The sequence below is a fragment of the Boleophthalmus pectinirostris genome, unplaced genomic scaffold (genome assembly GCF_026225935.1).
Source record: "Boleophthalmus pectinirostris isolate CB_2022bp ecotype Guang Dong unplaced genomic scaffold, ASM2622593v1 HiC_scaffold_10, whole genome shotgun sequence".
Classification (NCBI taxonomy): Eukaryota; Metazoa; Chordata; class Actinopteri; order Gobiiformes; family Gobiidae; genus Boleophthalmus; species Boleophthalmus pectinirostris.
Window position 1 is genome coordinate 8,827,984 of NW_026570971.1, and position 25,163 is coordinate 8,853,146.

Below are 25,163 nucleotides of genomic sequence, written 5' to 3' on the forward strand. Positions count from 1 at the left end.
CCTCAAGGAGCCGCTGATCAGACGGACCGCTGCCGGAGCTACGGTATCGGCGAGCTGGCCTGACCCGGGAGGCCTTTAAAAAGCGACGACGCGAGCTCCACCTGTGAAAAAAAACAAAAGCACTCTCCCTCTCATCCTTCCGAATCGATACTAAACGGCTCAAATGGAGTCAAATGGAATTACTCTCCTTCCGTTAGCATCCGTTAGCATTTTAATAGATTTCTAATAGCCAGATCGGTGTTCCGTGTCCTTCGTCTTAGGAGACGATGAAGACTTTATTGAATTGAATACATAAACTCTGGCTCCTTTTTTGTTTAATTTGCTTATACTTTTCTGGTAAACGCTCTGACAGTTATGGAGATGTTGTCGCTTTGCCTCTAATATTCCAAAGTACGGCATTACATTTTCCATTCTCCATAGAAACAAGCAGGACACGCCACCGGGGCAATTTACAGGTGAGATCTGTGAAGAGGCGACCCCACTCAAAGCAGGAATGCATGTTTTTAAAGGTATTTTCTAGCAATAAAAACGCCAATAACTGAATAAATGCATCTTATGTACATTTAATACTATATGGTGGAACATTTCAGGCAAAACAATAGCATCTCCATGGAAGCGGACCCCTAACCTTGAAAAAACTCTTCTAAAACTTCTAAAATATGTGCGATTCTGACTATACCCAATTTTTTTCAAATGTAGGGAAGTAAAATTAGCTTTGCTCCAGTGTAGATTTATTGTAAAATCAACTCTTAGGATCAACATTAATTCTAAAGCGTTTCATCCTCAGACAATCAAGAAGTGCGCTGTTAGCATGCTAGTTGTTGTTAGTATCGGCGTGATGGCAAAACTCTACTCGGGGCCCAGAAATTTGTGAAAAGTGATTATAAACTCATCGTGGTGAATAATTAGGAGTGTATAAAATAAGTGAGGAATAACTTTGAACCACTGCGAACTGTTTAAAGGTGCACTGTGGAACTTTTCTGGTAGAGGGTCCGTTACTAGCCTCTCTCCATGGAGGCATTAACTGAAATGTTCCACAGTATGGCATTGCATGTATTTATTTCTACAGAGACAGCAGGCGACGCCATAGGGCCAAGTTACAAGTCAGATCTGTAGAGCGGCGAGCCCATTCACAGTCAGAATGCAAGTTTTTAGGTCAATAAAACCCATGTTATTGAGAAAACGCGAGATGGATATATTTGTTTAGCCCACTGTGTCTGAAAGCAAGTCACTTTTATTTAAAAAATGTGACTTGTAATGATCTTTCTGCTTTTGAAATGAAAGTTTGTTCAAAAACTGTTGTATACAAAATGGAAAAGGTCCATTTGATACTTGATAAAATTCTGAATAAACCAGATTAACTAAAAAACAAACAAACACGTTTTTCATGTAGTTCTTCATTGTGATGTAACAATATCCAAATTTCTCGGTAGGATATTTTCACGATATAGATCTCATGGCGCGACATGCAAATCGTAAAAAAAATATATCAAATTAATTAAAGTAAAGATAAAGACTACCCAAATATTTTTTAGTAGAGATGACTTCAGTTTGTGGTGTTGTTTTATTTTAATATTTATTATGCCTCAAAATAAGCATTAGCCAACACCTCGCTTCACCTCAGGGCGAAGTATTAATTTTATTTATGTACTTTTTAACACTTTTCAGTCACATCCACCCATAACTCGCTGTCCAACGCCTCAACTTTTCTTTAAATATGTATTAAATTTAGCACGACTAAGCAAAAAAAAAAAAAAAAAAACCTAGACACACAATTGGACAGGAAATAGTGACCCCATGAATGAAGTTGCCAGAGCCTATACCGGAATATTCCAGATTAAGTAACAAAATCTCCAGGGAGACAAGCAAATGGCGGACCCTCCACCAGAAAAGTTACACAGTGCACCTTTAAAACGAACGAGTTCTGTGAAAAATAAAGGTAAAAATCAGCTACTGCGCCTATATTCTTCTATTCAGTGATGGAAAAAGATATTAAGTTATAACACAAAATCACTGATCTGGCCGTGAGAAATCTCTGATCATTACCAATACAGAATAAATTTATTGTAGCCACAGTGTGATTCTCACCATCTTTGCGGTCGACCGTGCTGACCACCATGTCCGTCTCGAGCGTGTCCTGCACCTGCTGCCCCCTGAAGTGCCGGAGGTGCTCGTGCTCGATAAGGTCGCTCTCCTCTTCGTCCAGAGGGAGCCACGAGCCGTCGATGAACCACTGCCCACGCATCACCGGGATGTGGTCTTGTTCTGGACAGAGGGGGACCAGATGCACACGTCAATATACACACTTTACACCACTTTTAGCTACGGTACACACAAAGAGTTTTCAGTCTGTGAGCTAAAACAACCAGGCAGCAATAAAACATACAAGACAAACTACACATTTCACCAAAGCACGGTTAAGATGTTACTAAAGACTGAACTTTTCTTTATCAAATTTGGCAATTTTTCACATTTAAAATTTTACTTTCTGGTTGGAAATCATTAGCCAGGCTGGCGCCACCTGGTGCCTTCACTCAATTTCTTTTCTCTCCAGCAACTAGGTCAGGAATCAGAATACTCTAGACGGTTTGCAATAACCCTGGAAGTGCAAGTTTGAGCACCAACCAATCAGCGAAGAGTCATACATTCAGTGTTGTCGACGATTCCCGAGATCGAGGATTTAAAGCCGGAATAAAGAGAATGTTTGGTGATTTTCATCAAGGGGAAATACGTTATTGCCCTTCTTCCTACGGGATTTGGGAAAAGTTTAATATATCAGTTATCCCCGTTGGCAGCGCATTACATACGTCACAACCAAATAGCAGCGATTGGTTAATTTAAAAAAGTACCTGCCTGCCATCGAGCGAACGAATCCTAAGGTTGCGAGGTCAGACAGTTTCTACAAAGTGAAACGGGCTGATGAATCAGGCTAGGAAATCATAACATCACACTAGGGAATTCCAAAACTGATGTGCAACTGGGCCCAAACTGCTCCAAAGTGCACCAAAAATTATGATTTGATTAATTTCAACAAAATAAATGTTTAAAATCACAGAAAAAGTGATTCTTGCGTGTAAATTGCAGAACTTTTGGACAAATTCTCTCTATTGTGATGTCACTGATACATTTATAACCCTTTACTACCTGTAATTTTCCACACATTTTTCAACTTTTCTTTGCAAATTGCTTCTTGATTCGTTTAAAACTATAATTTATATTTACAACGGGTATTATCCCACCAAATTAAGAAGAAATTAAATTGTCATAAGCACTTTAAAGGGTAAGTTGTCAATGAAAAAAGTTTACGTTATTATATTAACGTTGTAAAAGTTCAGCCTCGCGTGCCCAGACTTTTTCTCCACTACAAAGCAGCTCGAGGTGTGTTTTCATTGAGCGAGGATGATGGACAGGAGTAATTAGGGCTGAGAATTGTTATGTCATAAAGAACAACACACATTATTTGAAGTTGTAACAGCGGCAAAGGCTGCCAGAAACAAACCTTTGGGAACAAGTGACTCGTAATGATCTTTCTGCTTTTGAAATGAAAGTAGTCGGGCGAGGCTGCACCGGATATAAGACACGGGGAGCTCGACAAACACTACCGATTCTCAAAGACAGCGAAACATTTTTAAAGGAATAAATCACTACTTGTTTTGAAACCCAACGACCATTATTCAGTTTGTTCAAAAATGTTGTATACGTGTTGGAAAAGGTCATTTTTTGATACTTAATACTCTAAAACTCTGAATAAACCAGTTGGAAACAAAACTGGAAACAAGAAAACATCACTTTTTCGTGTAGTTCTTCACTGCGATGTACTGTTGACATTAGGGACGCAACAATATCGAAATCTCTCAGTATGAGATTTACGACATACATCTCACGGTACGATATTCATTGCCACAGGTATATTTTGACATTATTTCACAGACAGTCATATTTAACATACACAGACCGAAAAGGTGCAGGCTGAAGCTTAAGCTTATTATGCCTTTACCCTTTATTCCTTTATCAGTGCTTCATCTTGACACCAGCTCATCTTCATAAATACAGTGAGAGGAAACGAACAAATCAGTAACATCACAACAAAGTTCTACAGCACAAACTAAATGTCATAATTCATGTATCTGTCCAGAGTTAAACATTTAAACTTCTTTATAAAGTGAAAGAGACTGGAGCACAATTTTAGGTTTTCTGTACAGTTGTTCCACAGCTCCACCCCTTTAGCAGATTTACAAAATTTCATAATGTTTGTTCTGATTTTCTTTTTGATAAACATGGCTGTGTATTTTGAACATTTGAACAATTTTGACAGGATTTGAACATGATTTCCAGAGTATAAAGTTCGACTAAATCATAAAATTTCAGAGTTTGAAGGTTTATAAATAACACATTGGTTGATTCGTTATAAGCTGATAATGTGATTGCTCTTATTGCCTTTTTTTCCGAGGTAAAGACTGGATTTGTATTAGTCTTATATGTATTGCCCCAAATCTCAATATCGTAGGTTATGTAGGGCATTACCAGCGAGTTGTATATAATAAAAGGACTGTTTTTATCTAGAATATATCTATATTTGTATATAATTGCGATCACATTTTGTGGAGGCAAACAAATTTAAAATGCCTCAACAAGACTTAACCCAATGAACTAAGATTTAAAAGTGCTTAGAACAGTTATTTCATCACGTGGTCTACACTGAAACGGAGCAAAGGTCTATGTAGTTCTCTCTGTTTTCTTAGCAATTCTATGATCATAAAATTACAATGATTTGTCCAGATTATGATACGTGCAGTTACGTAACATAAGCAACAAGAGTAGTAAAACCATCTCTGCTCAATTAAAGCTCTTCTATCCCATAAGACCAGCTCTCTGCGTTACATCGAGGCCACTTCTGATTACAGTCCAGGCCGGAGTTAATGCCGAATGAGCCCTCCCTCCTGTGAAGAAAATCCCACACGCAGAACTGGCCCTGAAAGTGTTATTAAAAGTCCTATATTACGCAAAACTGACTCTTGTGAGATTTAAGTCGAGTTAGAGTGTTGGTACCTCCTCAAAACATCGAATGAAACAGAAAACGCACAACAAACGTTCTCGTAGAAGTGCAAATGCGAGGAACAGCAAAATAAAAGTGAAAAAATGCATAGCACAGTCAGATGGCCGATGCTCAAAAGCTTTTAAAAAAAAATTTAAATAACGTTTTGGCAAAAAAGCCTTCGTCATTTTTCTTGCTTTGGACCTCCTCAAAAACATACCTGGAGTCAAGTTTTGTTTCATTCACACATGTTGGAGTGATCAATTTTTTTTTGTCTGTCTACATCTCCAAACCTCAGAATGCTCTGTTCCACCTTGAGATAGTTTTCAAATTAACAGCTCCTTTTTACATTGTTTAATTGAAAATATCCAAATGATTCTAGTAGTGTCATAGTACTCGAAGACCAGTCTTGTTTTTTTTTGTTTTTTTTTTTACGGTCTTGGTTTCGTTCCGACTCGAATGCATTTGAAGTCTGTCTTGTCTTGGTCTTGAAGACGCTTGGACTCAAGTCTTGTCTTGGGCTCGAGGTCAGACACTCATCGAGCGCGATCATATTTCATTACGGAGATAGATTTATAAAAACACTGATATAAATGTGCCAAAGTAACTGTAAAATGCAAATAAATGTAGAAAATGACAAAGATGGTCTCGATTTGGTCTCGAGCAACCATGGTCTTGGTCTCGACCTTTAAAAGTCTTGGTCTTGTCTCGGACTCGATCGCATTTGGACTCAGTCTTTTCTCGATCTTAAAGGCACTCGGACTCGGTCTTGACTTGAACTCGAGGTCTGACACTCGTCGAGTGTGATCATATTTCATTACGGAGATAAATTTATAAAAACACTAAAATAAATGTGCCAAAGTAACTGTAAAATACAAATAAATGTAGAAAATGACAAAGATGGTTTCGATTTGGTCTCGAGCAACCATGGTCTTGGTCTTGTCTCAGTCTCAACCTTTAAAAGTCTTGGTCTTGTGTTGGACTTGACCGCATTTGGACTCAGTCTTGTCTCGGTCTTGAAGGAGCTTGGACTCGGTCTTGTCTCGCACTCAAAATCTGACAGTCGTTGAGTGCAATCATATTTCATTACGGAGATAGATTTAAAAAAACTTTAATATAAATGTACCAAAGTAAATGTAAAATACAAATAAATGTAGAAAATGACACAGATGGTCTCGGTTTGGTCTCCAGCAGTCATGGTCTTGGTCTTATCTCGGTCCCAGCCTTTGAAAGTCTTGGTCTTATCTCCGTCTTGACCCCCAGACGTCTTGGCCTTGTCTCGGTCTCGACCCCCAGACGTCTTGGTCTTGTCTCGGTCTCGACCCCCAGACGTCTTGGTCTTGTCTCGGTCTCGACCCTCAGAGCTCTTGATCTTGTCTCGGTCTTGGGACCCTGTGGTCTCGGACTGGTCTTGGTTTCGATTAGTGCGGTCTTGCCTACAACACTAGATCCTAGTGAAGGTTTATTGAGACATCAAGTGTTTTCAGTTTGAGAGAAAAACTCCTAAACTCCTAAAAACACCTACATATTCAAGATTTGTGAATGAAACAAAACTCAACTCTGTTTCTGATGAGGAACATTATAACATAGATCAGGAAATAGCCTAATATAATCCTTTTAAAAGTGCGTTTGTGACTGGCAGCCAAATGAGGGAGCGCATTATCGAGGGCCTTGTGCGGCGGTGACAAACCCAGAGAGGCTGAGGGAAGACGGGGCAGGAATACTGAGCAGGTCTGGCTTCTGCTGGAGGTTATTCACTCATCTGATAGGGCGCTGGCAGCTGCTCTCCACAGATAACTCTCTTCTCGAGTTGATAAGTTCCGCGTGACCTTTTAACAATAACAGGGTGGTTTAGCTAGTTTCTAATCTAATCGTTCAGAACATGCATCGCTGGCATGAACTCAACCCTTGCCCCGAGAACGCTATCCACACTTCAAAAGCGTAAGAGTTCTAAGCAGGGAAAAAAATGAGCGTGGAATATTGGCGGAAAATAACACTGTCCGGAGTAGATTAATGTACAGGATAAGTATGAATTTTGGGCGGCAAGATTCAGGGTAATATCAAGAGTTTTACCGAAAATGTATTAATAAACCTGGCTTCAAAAACTTCTTAACCAATAAACTTTAGGCATTAAAACTTCCTGTGATTACGTTTTAAAGAAGACGATTACGGTGGCCTGGGAGAGTCAAATTCCAAATATTTGTTCGCGGTTGGTTGACAGTGCGGTATTCAGCGGATAAACTTGTTGTCCTGGTTTAGTCCGGGTTAGATCCTGGTTCAAGTCCTTATGTACACTTCATACAGTTCTTTGGAATCAGATGCAGACACGATTCAGGATATTTTATAGTTTGCTGAGGATATTTTAGGACTTTCTACTTCTACTTATTGTTCCCTCGTCAAATACGGACCTGGAGTTGTGTTTTACTTCATTCACAATCCGTGTTTCATTCGGTCATTTGTTTTTCACGATAAAACCAAAAATAAGGAAATGAAAAGACAACTATTTTCTTCATTATTTGTCTCCAAAACCAAAATAAAAAAACGGATAATGATTTGTTTTTTCAGTTTTCGATTTTGTGTTTAAATGAAAAATGGAACTAACTAAATGGAACTGACTAAACTGAGATGCCGGACTGAACCAGGACTGAACCAGGACCAGACCAGAACTGAGACCAGGAAATAGACCGGGAACAGGATGAGGATTGAGACCGGGACCAGATCGGGACCAGACCAGAACCAGACCAGAACCGAGACCGGGACCGAGACCAGGACTGAGACCAGTTTAGTCCTGGTTTAGTTCTGGTTGAGTTCTGGTTCAGTCTTGGTTTAGTCCTGGTTCAGTCCGGCATCTCAGTTTAAGTCACGTAAACGGTCATTATCCGTTTTTTCCATCATTCATTTAAGCACAAAATCAAAAACTGAAAAAACAAATCGTTATCCATTTTTTCATTTTGGGTTTGGAGACAAATAACGAAGAAAAGTTTTTTGTTTTTTTTGTTTGTTTTCTTTTTTTGGTTTTATATGGAAAAACGAATGAACTAATGATACACTGATTATTCACGCTTGTTTAATTAATCCATTAATCCAACGTCATCTTCTCTTCATCTTATCTTCTCTATTTAAATACGCTTGGTTTCCCTGTTTTTTGTCTGGATTGTTACGTCAGAGGGCTTATTTTGACCTCAAGAGCTCCTTAAACAATAGATCTGTACTGGGAAAAGATGCATTTTGCCTAAAAGAGGGTAAAAAAAAAAATCAGGTACAGGCCTTTTAACACCAACTAGAAGCAGCTTAAATGATTGTTGATCAAATGAGCTATATTTTGGTCGATAATAGAAATGGACAGATTCAACATTTGTGAATTTACCTCCTAGATATTTCTTACAAAAGCACAATGTAAATCAATAGGACAGTCTTGTTTTGGCATCATCACGTTGTAGAATCTGAAAAACTCTAAAAATAACAAAGAACCTGCCCAGACTGTGTTTTTTTTGGAAAGAATTTGTCAAACATGTACACAACTTTACTTACTGCTGTTGTTTTTTTTTTTAGTACATCACAAGAAAAGTAAACATTATTCTATCTTTAATGTCTTAAATTTCCTTTCTTATCCAAATTATCAAAATTTCACATCCATAAATGTAAATTCATTCATCGTAAACCCTACTTTCCCATCTTCCCTTCTGAAATCCAGTATTAAAAACCATCTACTTGTTCTCCAATTTCAATCTTAAAAAAAAATCTTAAGCAATTGCATTTATGAATTTTTATTTGCGGACATGACTTTTGGTTATGTGTGACCTTTGGCTGGCCCTACCTACCCCTCCCCTGGTGTTACTTTTATCTCCCGCAGTCCTATCGATTTTTATTGTTTGGTATTCGTTGTATAACTTGTATTCATTTATCTTTGTAGAAAAAATAAAAATGAAAAAATGATAGCAAAGCCTTTTCTTATCCTTGTTCCTGAGGTAACGTTGAAAACCTGGTCTTCTCTGTTCTCCGCTTGTCACCCGGCATTAACCTTCCAAACCCTTTTCACGCGGGTCACTATGGCGACTCAATCCATTTGTTCCCTGGGCTCTTCCTGGAAAGAGCCATGAATTAGTTAGCGCGGATCAGCTGAGGCCGGCTGAATGGACCCGGTGATGGCCGGCTCCCAAACCGCCGGTCAGGGAGAGGAGAGGGGCCGGCCGGAGCTAAGAGCACGGAACGCATTTAAGGCAAGATACCGATCGATGCGTGTCGATAAGAGGCCACGAGACGTCACGGGAATGTCATTTTAGGGAAGCGGGTAAAAGACGGAGGAAGTGGATCTGAGACTCAAAATTGCAGAGTAACTAAATCAAATAAATAAATCTAATAAAAAACATACAACAATATAAATCAGTAATAACATGCATCCTTCCTTTAATTCATTTATACCAAAAAAAAAGAAGAAATTACAAAAAATAATGGTGGCGATTTTTTTATTATTATTTTTTTTTTATGTTTTAATAATTTCTGTCATTTCTCTTTTCTTTCTTAGTATTTTTTTTAGGACTCAAGATCCAAGGGCTCGGGATCCAAGGGCTCGGGATCCAAGGGCTCGGGATTCAAAGACTCAAGACCAGGAACTCAGGATCCAAGTACTCAAGATCCAAGGACTCAAGACCAGGAACTGAGGATCCAAGGACTCAAGATCCAAGGACTCAAAATGCAAGGACTCAAAATCCAAAGGACTCAAGACCAGGAACTCAGGAACCAAGGACTCAGGATCCAAGTACTCAAGATCCAAGGACTCAAGACCAGGAACTCAGGATCCAAGGACTCAAAATGCAAGGACTCAAGACCAGGAACTGAGGATCCAAGGACTCAAGATCCAAGGACTCAAAATGCAAGGACTCACGATCCAAGGACTCAAAATCCAAAGGACTCAAGACCAGGGACTCAGGATCCAAGGACTCAGGATCCAAGGACTCAAGACCAGGAACTCGGGATCCAAGGACTCAAGACCAGGAACTCGGGATCCAAGGACTCAAGACCAGGAACTCGGGATCCAAGGACTCAAGACCGGGAACTCGGGATCCAAGGACTCAAGACCGGGAACTCGGGATCCAAGGACTCAAGACCGGGAACTCGGGATCCAAGGACTCAAGACCGGGAACTCGGGATCCAAGGACTCAAGACCGGGAACTCGGGATCCAAGGACTCAAGACCGGGAACTCGGGATCCAAGAAATCAAGACCGGGAACTCGGGATCCAAGAAATCAAGACCGGGAACTCGGGATCCAAGGACTCAAGACCGGGAACTCGGGATCCAAGGACTCAAGACCGGGAACTCGGGATCCAAGGACTCAAGACCAGGAACTCGGGATCCAAGGACTCAAGATCAGGAACTCGGGATCCAAGGACTCAAGACCAGGAACTCGGGATCCAAGGATTCAAGACCAGGAACTCGGGATCCAAGGACTCAAGACCAGGAACTCGGGATCCAAGAAATCAAGACCAGGAACTCGGGATCCAAGGGCTCAAGATCCAAGGACCAAGAGTCTAGAAATGTCAAGATTATTTGTTTAATCAATAATAGTGATTACTCCATAATGCAAAGTATATTTAAATGTAAAGTGCTGTTTTATCTGGTTGTTTATTTCACATTGACTTCACTATTATTTAATTTAATCTTTTTTTCTTTTCTTTTCTTTTCTTTTATTTAGTTATTTACTTTATAGCTTGAAAACTACATTGTGAAACATGGGCGGGCAATATTGACAAAAAAACTCAAAACAAAAATTTTTTTGTCGCATTTTGATGATAATATTCAGATAATATTTTGTAAATCCAACAGAAATATGTTAGTCTTTAAAAAATTGGAGCTAAGTATCAGACAAATACAAAAGGACTGTAAAAATTTCACAAAAATATTGAAATATCGATATATCATATTGTTTAATGTGATGATACAGTATCGACATCATGGGCTGCTGTATTGATATGTCGCCAAGAGTATTTTTTTGGTTTATTTTACTAAATTATTTTGTTACAGCTATAGTTTTGTTGTTTGTTCAGAGGAAAGAAACTCATTTATTTGACATTTTTACTGTTTTGATGAGTAAAAATGGGTGTTTTTCATATTCACTTTGCACAAGAAGTGGTTTAATAAAGACTTTTAATGTCACAGCCATGATTTAACCTTTATTTTTTATTCAACTGTATCGAATCGACTTGAAATATATCGTACTGAATCGTGTCAAATCGAAAGCTCATTGTATCGAAATATGTATCGTATCGTCAACTTCTGAATGATACCCAGCCCTACTTACAAGAGTGCAGAAATTTCACTTTATAACCTTTTTTTTTTTTTTTTTAGCAGTTTACTATTTATTTATTTAGTTTTTCCATTTGACATTGACATCTGAGCAAAGAGTGAAATCTGACCTGCTTATTTAACCGGAGAATCACATGTTTGTAGAGGGATTTCGGACAGGGACAGTCGCTTTTATTCAAGATATTTTATAGTTTGCTGAGGATATTTAGTTTCTTTCCGCTGCTCACTCATCTTTAATAAATCTAAATACATACCTGGAGTTGTATTTTACTTCATTCACATTTGTTTGATTAATCCATGAATCAAATATCTTCTTCTCTGAGCATTTAAATATGATATGGTTTGCATTTTGCCAGGATTGTTACGTCACAGGTAAAAATCAAGACTTCTCCTGCTGAGTTTGAAAGTCCATAAACCATCGCCGGACTCATCGTGCGGTCAAAATGTGTTCACAACAAATCCATGGCTCTATTAGGATGGCGTTCACTTCGCTACATTTGTTTGTTTTCTCACTTTTTCATCCCCGCTGCAGACGGCAAAACGCCTAAATAGTAAATAACTCGCTGGAAATGGAGGTGGCGTAGTTGAGAAAATGTGAAATACGTATCCCGTGGTGACCAAAAGCATGTTTAAAGGGAATTAAAGCCACAAAAATGCATGGCAGAGATGGAGAGAGGGAGACTTTATTGACCTCGAGGGAAATTCAAGTTTTATATGCATCCGTTAAGAATTAGAGACCAACTACACGGCGCAGTAGCATTGTAAACAACTTTCATTTTTAATCAATACCAGGGTTTTGGTGTTGGCATGCTCCTTCAGGTGGGGCTTGGACAGCTCTTCAGTTTGTGGGTTTGCCAAATTTAAAGTTAGTTTTATTCACGTTGTCCTTCTTAGGATCATTTCTTGTTTAGAACGAACGTAAAGGTCTTATATGACGCCGTTTTCTGATCTGTGTTTTAACGTTTCCCCATTTGTCATGTTGTTTCATTCACACACGTTTAACACGCAGACCCTTCTTCTCTCGAACGGAAAACACTCTGTTCCACATTGTGATGTCATGTGGTAATACAGAAAGTGCTCCATTGTGTTTTTAAACTCTGCACACCTTCACTAGAATCATCTGGATGATTTCAGCCCTGGAATTGCCGATCTTTGCTGAATTAAAGGTAAAAGGTATCTTAAAAACTACTACTTCACAACATCACAAGGTAGAACAGAGCATTTTGAGCTTTGGAGGTGTAAAAAGATGTAGAATAAAGGATTACTCAAACATGTGTGAATGAAACACAACTCCATGTTTGTTTTTGAGGAGGTAACAACATTATAACACGGCTTAAAGCTCACAAAAGTTGAGTTTGTGTAATATAGGGTCTTTAAACTACCGTATTTTCCGGGCTATTACACGCGCTCTTAAGCCTCCAACCTCATCAAAAAAACGACTGTGCGCCCCACAATGCAGAGCGCCCTATACACGAATCCACTCGGGCGTCCCAGCACGACTTCAGTAAACTACAAGGCCGCACCACCCGCAGCGCACGCAAACACGCAGAGCAGACAGCGACCGTGCAGCGAAAAACACCCACAGCCACACTCATCACTCCACGCCGACGAGGAACGGAACGGAGAAAAAAGCGAGTGCAATGTGCCACTTCTAGACACGACTGAACCACTGAGTCACTGCGAACACGCCGACAATCCAGCGGTCCCAGACAGCACCCTCCCTACACGCCACAACTGAACAAAGCCCAGAGTCACCGTGAACGCCACAAAACAAAAACAAAGTCCCACTGACCCATCCAACTGTTGTGTTTCATTTAATTTCGCCTTATAGTCCGGTCTGGTTTATTTGTGAAAAAAGTTCAAAAATAGACCATTTAATGACAGTGCGCCTTATAATCCAAGAGCGCCCTATAGTGCGGAAAATACGGTAACCTTTAGACCTGGTGTAGCCCTAGATTAGACCTGGAATAGTCCGGTTACACTTGATTTAGATCTGAGGGTACTCGGAAAGCCAAACCTTTCTTCAGTGGCACTGAGCTGTACCATATGAACGCACAGTACTCACGTTTCCAGTAGACCGGGTAACATTCTCTGACGGCGATATCGACCTCGTAGAGTCCCCCTCTCACGCACACGGGCTCCACGGACACCGCGAGGCCGTCCAGGTCCCTGTGGTTGGGGGACAGGGCGGAGGCGTCTATGGACTCTCGCGGAGACTGCACCGCGCTGGGCTTTGAGTCGGCCGGGCTGGCTCCGTTCAGCCCCCTGCTCTCCATGCCGTTACCGGAGAACTCCTCGTCTGCATTGTTTACCTGCGGAAGAGAAGTGTGTTGTGATTACGGTGGGAAGAGATTTGGAGGTGTTGCAAGTTCTTGCTTATTAACAACAAAAGTGAAATCCCTCATAATTCATAAAATCAGAGAAGCTTTCCTGTTGTGTTTACAGAGCTCCAAATGGACACAGCTGTGATGCCCGAGCTTCAGGACAAAGAAGAAAGACACTTTTGTCCTGTGGGCCATTACCCTCCACACGCTGCCCTCATACAGGAGCTGGTGACTCTATCTGTTGGGCTGCACTGAGACTTTTGTTTAACCTTTCTATTTTTATTGTATTTTACTGCTCAGTGTGCGTCAATTTCCCCTCAGCAACAAATAAAATGATATTGATTGACTGATTGAAAAAAGTAGACTCACTAAAACTCTCCAATTTTACCATGTTTGTCAAATACAACTTTAACACCCCAGACTCAAGACCAGGAACTCAGGATCCAAGGAACTCAGGATCCAAGGAACTCAGGATCCAAGGAACTCAGGATCCAAGGAACTCAGGATCCAAGGAACTCTGGATCCAAGGATCCAAGGAACTCAGGATCCAAGGAACTCAGGATCCAAGGATCCAAGGAACTCAGGATCCAAGGATCAGGATCAAGGAACTCAGGATCAAGGAACTCAAAGGACTCAAGATCCAAGGAACTCAGGATCAATCAAGGAACTCAGGAACTCAGGATCCAAGGAACTCAGGATCCAAGGAACTCAGGATCCAAGGAACTCAGGATCCAAGGAACTCAGGATCCAAGGACTCACGATCCAAGGACTCAGGATCCAAGGACTAAAGATCTAAGGACTCAAGACCAGGAACTCAGAATCCAAGGACTCAAGATCCAAGGACCAAGAATCTGGGGATGTCAAGATTATTTGTTTAATCAATAATAGTGATTACTCCATAATGCAAAGTATATTTAAATGTAAAGTGCTGTTTTATCTGGTTGTTTATTTCACACTGACTTCACTATTATTTAATCTTTCTTTTTCTTTATGCATTAAACTGAATATCCATGAGTTTCAGAATTATGAAAATAAGGCCAATAGGCAATTAAAAACAAAATACTGTCTCTTTTGAATTGTAAAAAGTCCTAAAAATACCAACTATTAATGGGTTTCAGTTCCTGTTAAGTGCCACATTTTGTGTTAATAACTATGGCAATGGCCCAAAGTTTTTCATCATTCTGAAACCTCTAACAGGAAGCAGACTACTGTAGCCTTATCTTAAAATGTTTGCGCTCTTATTTTAGGCTTGTAGCGACCAATAACCTAATAAGGGTCAATAATGTAATAACAGCCAAAAACATGACAATTTTGGCCAAGTTTAAATGTAATAAGCCCATAATGTAATAACTAAAGACATCTGCAGTTAAAACATTACCAGAGAAAACTTTCCTTGTCAGACCAAAAACATAATAACCAGTCAATAATCTAACAAAATATCACAGCGGTTCTAAGCTCCTTGAGAACATCTTGGACAGCTTTTCCGTCTGTGGGTTTGCCTGATTTAGGGTTTCTTTTCATCCACTTTTTTGTCCCCCTTTGGATAATTTCTTGTATATAACCGCTGTGGAAATTACATAGTCCGCTTTTAGACCAGGTTTAGCCCGAGATTAAACCTTGAGTAGGCCTCTTATAGACCTGGTGGCAAAAAATATCAGCTTTTCACACTCAAACTGGGCCAAAATTATTACATTATTGTCCATTATTACATTATCCGCTGCTACGAGGATGGGTAAATAATGACACTTTAATGGAGGAGTATTTTCTTTGCAAAATGCTCCTTTTTGAAACTCGTCTTCAGTCAGTTTGGTCTGGAACTGTCCCATGTGTCAAGTTATATACTAAGAAGTGAACACTGCTTCCAGATTTCTAATGGTTCTAAAGAAAACAATAATAACCTCCAGTGTTTCCATGAATAAAGGAGTTTATGGTGGCCCCTTGTAGTCTAAAAAATTAAATTATATATTGGGGCCCGGTCAAGCAGAAGTAAACATCAAGGCCAAAAATTCAAGTTAATGCATCTGATATAAAAATGTATTCAACAGATACATATGTACTCTAGTTTATGAAACTGTTGACCTTTTTTCTGTATCATTTTGGTTCTAAAGTTACATATGTTTTAAACAGACCATGTATGAAACATGGAACAAAAAATATTTCCCAAATTTCAAAGACCTGCAAATCATGTAAATTGATGTATTTCATCATATCTTGTGTTATTCCATCTTTGAACTGTTGATGAAGGTGCATGATTTTTCATGATGAATACATGATGAATAGTTCCCTTTCATTTTGAAGTAATATTAAAGTATTCAGAAGAAAAAAGATGACAAATTATGCAAAATCATGCACCTTCTACTTGCTTGCACAATTTTCCCTCTGTTACTTTTCCCTCCGTTACCATGACCTTTCTTTATAAAAAATTTCATTACTCAAAAAGTAAGAGGTTTTTCAACGTAATCTTGTACCATATGGTAGAAAACTATATGAAGCAAATATTCAAACCAGTTTGTTAAGGATATGTAAGTGAGAACCGCTAGTTATCACTAGTTATTTATTGCCCAAAAAGTGCTGCATATTTCATTCCCTCCGTTACTGACATGAGTTTTTAAATTTTTTGTCAACAACTTGAAAGAATATCACAGGTTTAACTTTACCCTGTTGGAGTGTTAACTCTTTCCTACATTCTGATACTTTACTTATTTCAATAGTCCCTCTAGTTTCTGAATAAGAGCTATTTGAATGTAAAAAATCTGCCCGTTTCCCTCCGTTACCGCTTGACCGGACCCATTGGTATAAAGAAATTAGACCTCATTTTCTTTATGTTACCATTGTGTGCTTGTTTTCATTTTGATAAAGCATGTATCCTGGAGTTGTGTTTTGTTTCATTCACACACAAATCCTGCATATTTAGGCTGAGTTCTTCTCTCAAACGTAAAAAAAACTCTGTTCCAATTTGTGACGTCATGTGATAATTCAGGAAGCGCTCCTCGCCATAACATTTTTACTACAATAATTTGAGTGATTTCAGTTGTGGAATTGCCGATCTCAGCTGAGTTAAAAGTAAAAGGAGCTGAATATTTTGAGCTTTGGAGATGCAGACAGACTAATAATAAAGGATTACTCAAGAGAGCGAGCATGTGTGAATGAAACAAAACACAACTTCGGGTCCGTTTTTGAGGAGGAAACAACATTATAACATGTCTTAAAGCTCACAAGAGTCAATTCTGTGTCATATAGGAGCTTCTGAGCAACCTAATTATTCACCACGATGAGTTTATCAGAGCTTTTCACAACTCTCAGAGACTGGACCGAAGTTTTGCAACGACAGTAAAAGGTTAAAGGTAGCTTTTATCTCGAAAACTACCATTACATGACATCACAAGGTACAAGAGAGCATTTTGAGCTCAAACATGTGTAAATGAAATGAAACACAACTCCAGGTAACAACATTATAACATGGCGAGGGGGACCAAATTAAAAACTGGGACACACCTGGGTTGCGATGCTGAATAAAATAAATAAAACATAAATAAAATAGTGAAAAGAGCGCATAACATTGTCCATTCTCGACTCACTTGTGGGTCAGTGTAAAATCTTAGGGACTTTTGCTGGTGCATTTTGTCAACTTCTGGTCATTTTCAAGCACAGTATCCGTATTTTAGGTAAACAAATGACAATATATTCCCTTCTTTACTAGGGCTGTGCAAAAATATGGAAATATAGTATTGTTTAATGTGATGATACAGTATCGATATTTTGCCAAGAGTATTTTTTTGGCATATTTTATTAAATTATTTTGTTGCAGTGCTACAGTTTTGTTGCTTTTATAGTGGAAGGAAACTCATTTGTGCAGCATATTTGACATTTTCACTGTTTTGATGATTAAAATAAGTGTGTTTCATATGAACTTTGCACAAGAAGTGGTTTAACAAAGACTTTTAGTATCACAGCCATTATTTTTTTATTAAACTGTTGAAACAATCTGAAATATATCGTATCATATTGGCAAATTCTTAATGATACCCAGCCCTACTTGTGGATCAGTATAAAATCTTAGGGACTTTTGCAGGTGCATTTTTTCACCTTATGGTCATTTTCAAGCACAGTTTTCTGTATTTTAGCTAAACAAATTATAATATATTCCCCTTTTTACTGTTGGCAAGTGTCAGATTGGTCAAAAACAGGGACAACTGAGATATTTCTTGTATAAAACCGTGATAAATCTACTGGGAAAGGAGACAGAGAGCTCAAAACTTGGACTGTCCCGGGTAAATAGGGACATCTGGTCACCCTCAACACCTTGAACATTTTTAATCAATACCAAGGTTTTGTTGTTGGCAAGCTCCTTCAGGTGGGGCTTGGACAGCTTTTCAGTTTGTAGGTTTGCCAAATTTAAAGTTAGTTTCATCCACTTTGTCCTTCTTTGGATCATTTCTTGTTTAGAGCGAAATTAAAGGTCTGATTTTACTCTGGTTTCATATCTTTGTTGTAACGTTTCCTCATTTGTCACGTTGTTTCATTCACACACGTTTAACACACTGACCCTGCATATTTAGGCTGAGTTCTTCTTACACTCTGTTCCACGTTGTGATGTCATGTGGTAATACAGGAAGCGCTCCACTGTGTTTTTAAACTTCACACACCTTCAGTAGAATCATCTGAATGTGATTTCAGCCCTGGAATTGCCGATCTTTGCTGAACCAAAGATAAAAGGAGCTGTTCACTTAAAAAACTATGAGTACATGATATCACAGAGCATTTTGAGCTTTGGAGATGAGAAGGATGAGTGAATGAAACACAACTCCAGGCATGTTTTTGAGGACTTAACAACATTATAACGTGGCTTAAAGCTCACAAGAGTCGATTTAGTGTAATATAGGGCCTTTAAATGAACCTTTAGAACTGAGGGAGCCTTAGATTAGACCTGGACTCATCGTATGTAGAAAGGCATAGAATAAAGGATGAGTGAATGAAACACAACTCCAGGCATGTTTTTGAGGACTTAACAACATTATAACGTGGCTTACAGCTCACAAGAGTCAATTTTGTGTCATATAGGGCCTTTAAATGAACCTTTAGACCTGGGGGAGCCTTAGATTAGACCTGGAACATGACTCGTCGTATGTAGAAAGGTGTAGAATAAAGGATGAGTGAATGAAACACAACTCCAGGCATGTTTTTGAGAACTTAACAACATTATAACGTGGCTAAAAGCTCACAAGAGTCAATTTTGTGTCATATAGGGCCTTTAAATGAACCTTTATACCTGGGGGAGCCTTAGATTAGACCTGGAACATGACTCATCGTATGTAGAAAGGTGTAGAATAAAGGATGAGTGAATGAAACACAACTCCAGGCATGTTTTTGAGGACTTAACAACATTATAACGTGGCTTAAAGCTCACAAGAGTCGATTTTGTGTCATATAGGGCCTTTAAATGAACCTTTAGAACTGAGGGAGCCTTAGATTAGACCTGGACTCATCGTATGTAGAAAGGCATAGAATAAAGGATGAGTGAATGAAACACAACTCCAGGCATGTTTTTGAGAACTTAACAACATTATAACGTGGCTAAAAGCTCACAAGAGTCGATTTTGTGTCATATAGGGCCTTTAAATGAACCTTTATACCTGGGGGAGCCTTAGATTAGACCTGGAACATGACTCATCGTATGTAGAAAGGTGTAGAATAAAGGATGAGTGAATGAAACACAACTCCAGGCATGTTTTTGAGGACTTAACAACATTATAACGTGGCTTAAAGCTCACAGGAGTCGATTTTGTGTCATATAGGGCCTTTAAATGAACCTTTATACCTGGGGGAGCCTTAGATTAGACCTGGAACATGACTCATCGTATGTAGAAAGGTGTAGAATAAAGGATGAGTGAATGAAACACAACTCCAGGCATGTTTTTGAGGACTTAACAACATTATAACGTGGCTTAAAGCTCACAGGAGTCGATTTTGTGTCATATAGGGCCTTTAAATGAACCTTTAGACCTGGGGGAGCCTTAGATTAGACCTGGAACATGACTCATTGGGACCTTTAAATCTTGACACATCTCTAACCTGGTTGTCTGGAGTCCTTGAGTAGAGCTCGGGGTACTTCCTGTACACCAGCTCGATCTTGAGAGAGTCGTGTCCTAAGAAGGGCTTCCACGTCTTCTTGTCCTCCTTGTAGAACCAGCGCACCTCCTCGGGCCCCAGCTCCGTCACCACGTCGTGAAACCGGTGCCGGGAGCTGTTGGAGCGGGACCTCTTCCTCCTGCCCTCGTACAGCGGCGCGGCGCAGTTCCCCTCGCTGTCGCTCGACTCCTGGGACCCCCCCTGCTGGAGGAAGCCCGGCGGGGACCCCAGCTCCAACAGCAGCTGCTCCTCGCTGGACCCGAGACCCCGCAGGTGCTCGCTCAGCCCCGCCTGCACCGAGGACATGCCCGCCTGCACCGTCTCGTCCGTGGGGCTCATCCCGGCGGGGCAGTACGAGTACACGTCCCCCGCCAGAGAAGTCCAGTCCTGGTTGTTATTGGTGCCGCTTAGATCCACGGCAGAACCTATTTTGCTATTAGAAATATTAAACGTGCTCATCACTAACTCATCACTAGCGTCCGTGCTGGAAAGCTACCCGGGTACAGCGACTGACAGCGGCCGGTTTTCAGCTCCCCATCCCGGTGTGGCTCCGCTGCGTCCCCCCGCCGTTAGCCGCGTTAGCCCGTTAGCCGCCGTTAGCATCCGCAGCCCACAGAAGCCGGCTGGATGCTAGTTAGCCGTTAGCTCATAGCCTCTGCAGCAGCGTTTACCCCCGGAAAAACCTGTTCACCTTTCCCATGCCAAAACGAGATCGCTCAGTTAACATACAGCAGGTTTCTCCCGGGTGAAACAGCCGCGGTGGTTCGGTGAAGCGGGATCAGCGCGTGTCGGCATAATTTATCGCTTTTTCGGGGAGTAGGATTTTGATATACATGGAAGTCAAAACAAATGAGCCGCTGAGTGGAGAGTGGACAGTACAGTGGAGTGCGTGCGCGCGTCCGGCTCACAGCTGACGCACAGGTCACAGGATTCGGTTGGAAAGGGGGGGGGGACGCGCACGCAGGAGGGATGCCGACGTGACGCAATCTAACGCAGAGGCGGACAACGGGAATACAGGTTTAAATTTTATTCTGAGGTGTAGTTATCAGTTTTGGGAAGGTGACTTTTAAAATGTATTCCCCTACAGATTACAGATTACATGCCCCAAAATGTAGTTTGTAACGTAATCCATTAAATTACTTAAAGTGAGTAATGTAATCTGAATACTTTGGATTACTTGATTTGCTGTAGAGAAGCAAAGACGAGGAAATCTTCACATAAGATGTTTTGTCTGATAAAAAACAATGAAAAGTCCAGACTTTACTTAAACATATGAAAAATATTACTGGTAGAAGAGGAGGAGACACTGACCTGATTTGGACCTGGGTTTAGACCTGGTTTGGACCTGGGTTTAGACCTGGATTAGTCCTGGTTTAGAACTGGGTTTAGTCCTGCTTTAGTCCTGTTTTAGACCTGGTTTTAGACCTGGTTTTAGACCTGGTTTAGTGTTCGGCAATGAGTGGAATTACAGAAGAAAAAAAAAAAAAGAATAGCCCAAAATGTGAAAACAGGAAAATACTGCCGTGTAATCTATTTACTTCAACAAAGTAAATGTAATCCAATTACCACTCCTTGAAACTGTAACTGAGTACAGTTACTCATACTTTGTACTCTGATTACGTAACTCCGGGACATGTAATCTGTTACTCCCCAACACTGGTAATTATAGCATTGATAAGCTTCCAAAACAGCTACTGTTATGTTGGACTTTAGTATAAAAGCACAGCTTCTCACCACAAAAATATTACATATGGAATAACAAAGATATATGCTTCAAACACACATCTCTTTTCTTAGAAAAATGGGTTGACCATGGTGTCATCTGTGTACACCAGCTGTTTAACAACAAAGGCATCACTATTCCTACAGGGAATTTCTCAATGTTTACAATTTTACAGTAATGCCAAAAGAAAATGCAGTTGTTTTTGACGCCATTCCGTCAGGAGTGAAAATGCTGATGTCCACTTATGTACATATTTCTAATGATGACTCAACTAAAACAGAGCTGTTTATTGGTAACTCTGTCCCGTTTTTAAGATCTTAAACAAATAACAAATGTATAAGAAAACTCATCACAAGAGAGTCTATTCGTAAACCAGCTTCTGTTTTTGTCTGGAATAATACATTTTAGGACATTAACTGGAATGATGTTTGGCTTTTGCCTAGAAAATATTTTGTAACTAACAAGAAAATCCTACATAGATGTTTCCCTGTTAACGCTGTTATCTCAAAATTTCGCTTAAACATAGATGATCTTTGCTCGTTCTGTCACAGCGTTGAAGAAACGGTCACTCATATGTTTTGGGAATGCTCATACACTCAAATCTTTTGGAATGACATATTTTTGTTAATGAATAGAAAACTTGATACAAACCTACAATTTAATATAAAACATGTTCTTTTTGTTGTCTCTGAGAAAGATATTCCTGCCAAAAAAATATATGTGTTGAACTTAATCCTAATCCTATCAAAGTTTCATATTCATTGCTGTAAATTTTCTAGTCAGAAACCCAAATTTGTTGTGTTTCGGTCCCTCTTGTCCTTTTATATAAATTATCTAAATTATTGCACAAATCCCAAAGCCTTGAAGACAAAAGCACTTTGTACAGAATTTAAAATATGAAATATGAATGTATTTATTTGCTTTCCTACATTTGTACATCAATATATTTACACTGTGATGCATATATGTGTTATTAATAAAAATGTTGTGCTTATTGACCCCTGTGAGCATATGAATTCTTAAGCCTCCAGCTGTTTTTGTTTATACCATTGTACATTACATTGTATATATGAAAAAAATTAAAAAATGCGACCATGGTCAAACACAAGATGGCGACAAAGACTAGTTTATAGTTCTGTACTGTGTTGGTGAAGTTGTACAGTAATACACAGCAAAAAACTTGGCCAAAATGTAAGATATAAACCATAGACTGTGTAAAAGAAGTGGGCTAAACGAGTGTGAGGTCAACTTAAACGAGGCTCGTGATGTTAACGGTTACAGGAGCGAAAATAAAGTAAAAGTAAAGTAAAGTAAAATAGCGGAAAAAAAGTGTGCAAAAATATCTATATCGTATTGTTTAATGTGATGATACAGTATCGATATTGTGGTCTGATGTATCGATATATCAGCAGGAGTAATTTTTAGTATATTTGATTAAATTATTTTGTTACAGCGCTACAGTTTTGTTGCTTGTTTAGAGAAGAGAAAGACTTTTATTATCACAGTCATTATTTTTTATGAATCCGTATCGAATCAATTTGGAATATATTGTATCGAACCGAAAGTGCACTGTATAGAGCTATGTAATGTATCGGCAACTTCTTAATGATACCCAATGTAAGTTAACGGAAGCCAGGGTCAGAAGGAGCTGGAAGAACCTCCTGGAGAACTTCCTATTTGGCACCTGACAGCTCGAGCGTTAGCTATGTCCACTCATATATACGGTCTATGATATAAACCATAGACTGTATAGATAAATGAACATAGCTAACGCGCTAGCCACCACTTTCCAAATAGGAAGTTCACATGTGGCTCTTCTGGCTCCAACTCATTCTGGCTCCCATTGACTTACATTGGAATATTGTCGGCCCTCTCTCTGTAACTGCTGCTGGGTCTCGGGGGCAGCAGTCTAAGCAGGGACTCCCAGACTTCCTTCACTCCTCCTCTGGGGGGACCCCGAGCTGTTCCCAGGCCAGCCCAGAGACATAGTCCCTCCAGTGTGTCCTGGGTCTTCCCCGGGGCCTCCTCCCGGTGGGACCTGCCCAGAACACCTCCCGAGGGAGGCGTCCAGGAGGCATCCGGAACAGATGCCTCCTCAGCTGCTCCTCTTGACATGAAGGAGCAGTGGCTCTACTCCGAGCTCCTCCCGTGTGACTGAGCTCCTCACCCTATCTCTAAGGGAGCGCCCAGACACCCTGCGGAGGAAACTCATTTCGACTGCTTGTATCCGCGATCTTGTCCTTTCGTCATTACCCAGAGCTCATGACCATAGGTGAGAGTAGGAACGAAGACTGACCGGTAAATCGAGAGCTTTGCCTTTCAACTCAGCTCCCTCTTCACCACAGCAACCTCTTCACTTCCGATACAGCGACCACATCACTGCAGATGCTGCACCGATCCACCTGTCAATCTCACACTCCATCCTCCCCTCACTTGTGAACAAGACCCAGAGATACTTGAACTCCTGCACTTGAGGCAGGGACTCATGTTCACTTTACATGATCCTAGTGTTTTTGTTTTGTTTGTTTTTTTTTTTTTTTTCTTGGTAGTAATAAACAGTGTTGGGAAGGTTACTTTTAAAATGTATTCCCCTACAGATTACAGATTACATCCCCAAAATGTAGTTTGTACCTGAATCCATTAAATTACTTAAAGTGAGTAACGTAATCTGAATACTTTGGATTACTTGATTTGCTGTAGAGAAGCAAAGACGAGGATCTTCACATAAGACAATAAAAAATTCCAGACTTTACTTTACCGTATTAAAAATATTATTGATAGAAAACGAGGAGACATGTCCACGCAGCATGATTAGTCCTGTTAAATCCTGTTTTAGACCTGGTTTAGACCTGGTTTTAGACCTGTTTAGACCTGGTTTAGACCCGGTTTAGTTTTGATTTAAAACTGGTTTTAGACCTGGTTTGGACCTGGTTTGGACCTGATTTAGACCTGGTTTAGTCCTGGTTTAAATCTGGTTTAGACCTGGTTTTGGACCTGGTTTGGACCTGATTTAGACCTGGTTTAGTCCTGGTTTAAATCTGGTTTAGACCTGGTTTTGACCTGGTTTGGACCTGATTTAGTGTCCGGCAATAATGAGTGGAATTGCCAGGGAAAAAAAAAAGAAAAAGGGATATAGCCTAAATGTGAAAACAGAAAAATACCGCCATGTAATCCATTTACTTCAACAAAGTAACTGTAATCCAATTACCACTCATTGAAACCGAATACAGTTACTCATAATTTGTACTCTGATTACGTAACTCCGGTACATGTAATCTGTTACTCCCCAACACTGGTAATAAAATTGTGAAAAGACACTTATTACACTCGGTTCATTCATGACTTATTCGCATCTGCTTCACAACTCATTTGTGAGTCACTATATAATCGAAGAGCCTTCAGCCAGTGCATTTTTTTGTGTTCTGGTCATTTTCAAGCACATTTTTCAGTATTGTGGCTAAACAAATGACAAGTCATTCCCTTGTTTACTGTTAGTGGGTATCAAATTGGCCCAAAATAGGCACATCTGGGGCATTTCTTGTATAAAACCATGACAAATCAATGGTTTTGGGTAAAACTGCTGGGCCAGGGGACACGGCTCAAAATAGGCATATCCACTGAAGAAGCTTACTTTACTCACTTATACAT

General features: G+C 39.9%; 1 protein-coding gene across 1 annotated transcript in view; it reads right to left on the reverse strand.

The window, feature by feature from the left end:
• ddhd1a (DDHD domain containing 1a) overlaps nt 1-20,694 on the reverse strand; it is a 61,743-nt gene extending 41,049 nt beyond the window's left edge. Inside the window, exons 1-3 of the mRNA XM_055161790.1 lie at nt 19,736-20,694; nt 13,405-13,651; nt 2,089-2,265 (exon numbers count right to left, since the gene is read on the reverse strand). Coding sequence (XP_055017765.1) covers nt 2,089-2,265; nt 13,405-13,651; nt 19,736-20,251 — 940 coding nt within the window. The 5' untranslated portion in view covers nt 20,252-20,694. The remainder of the gene's footprint in view (nt 1-2,088; nt 2,266-13,404; nt 13,652-19,735) is intronic.
• Nucleotides 20,695-25,163: the final 4,469 nt, after the last annotated feature.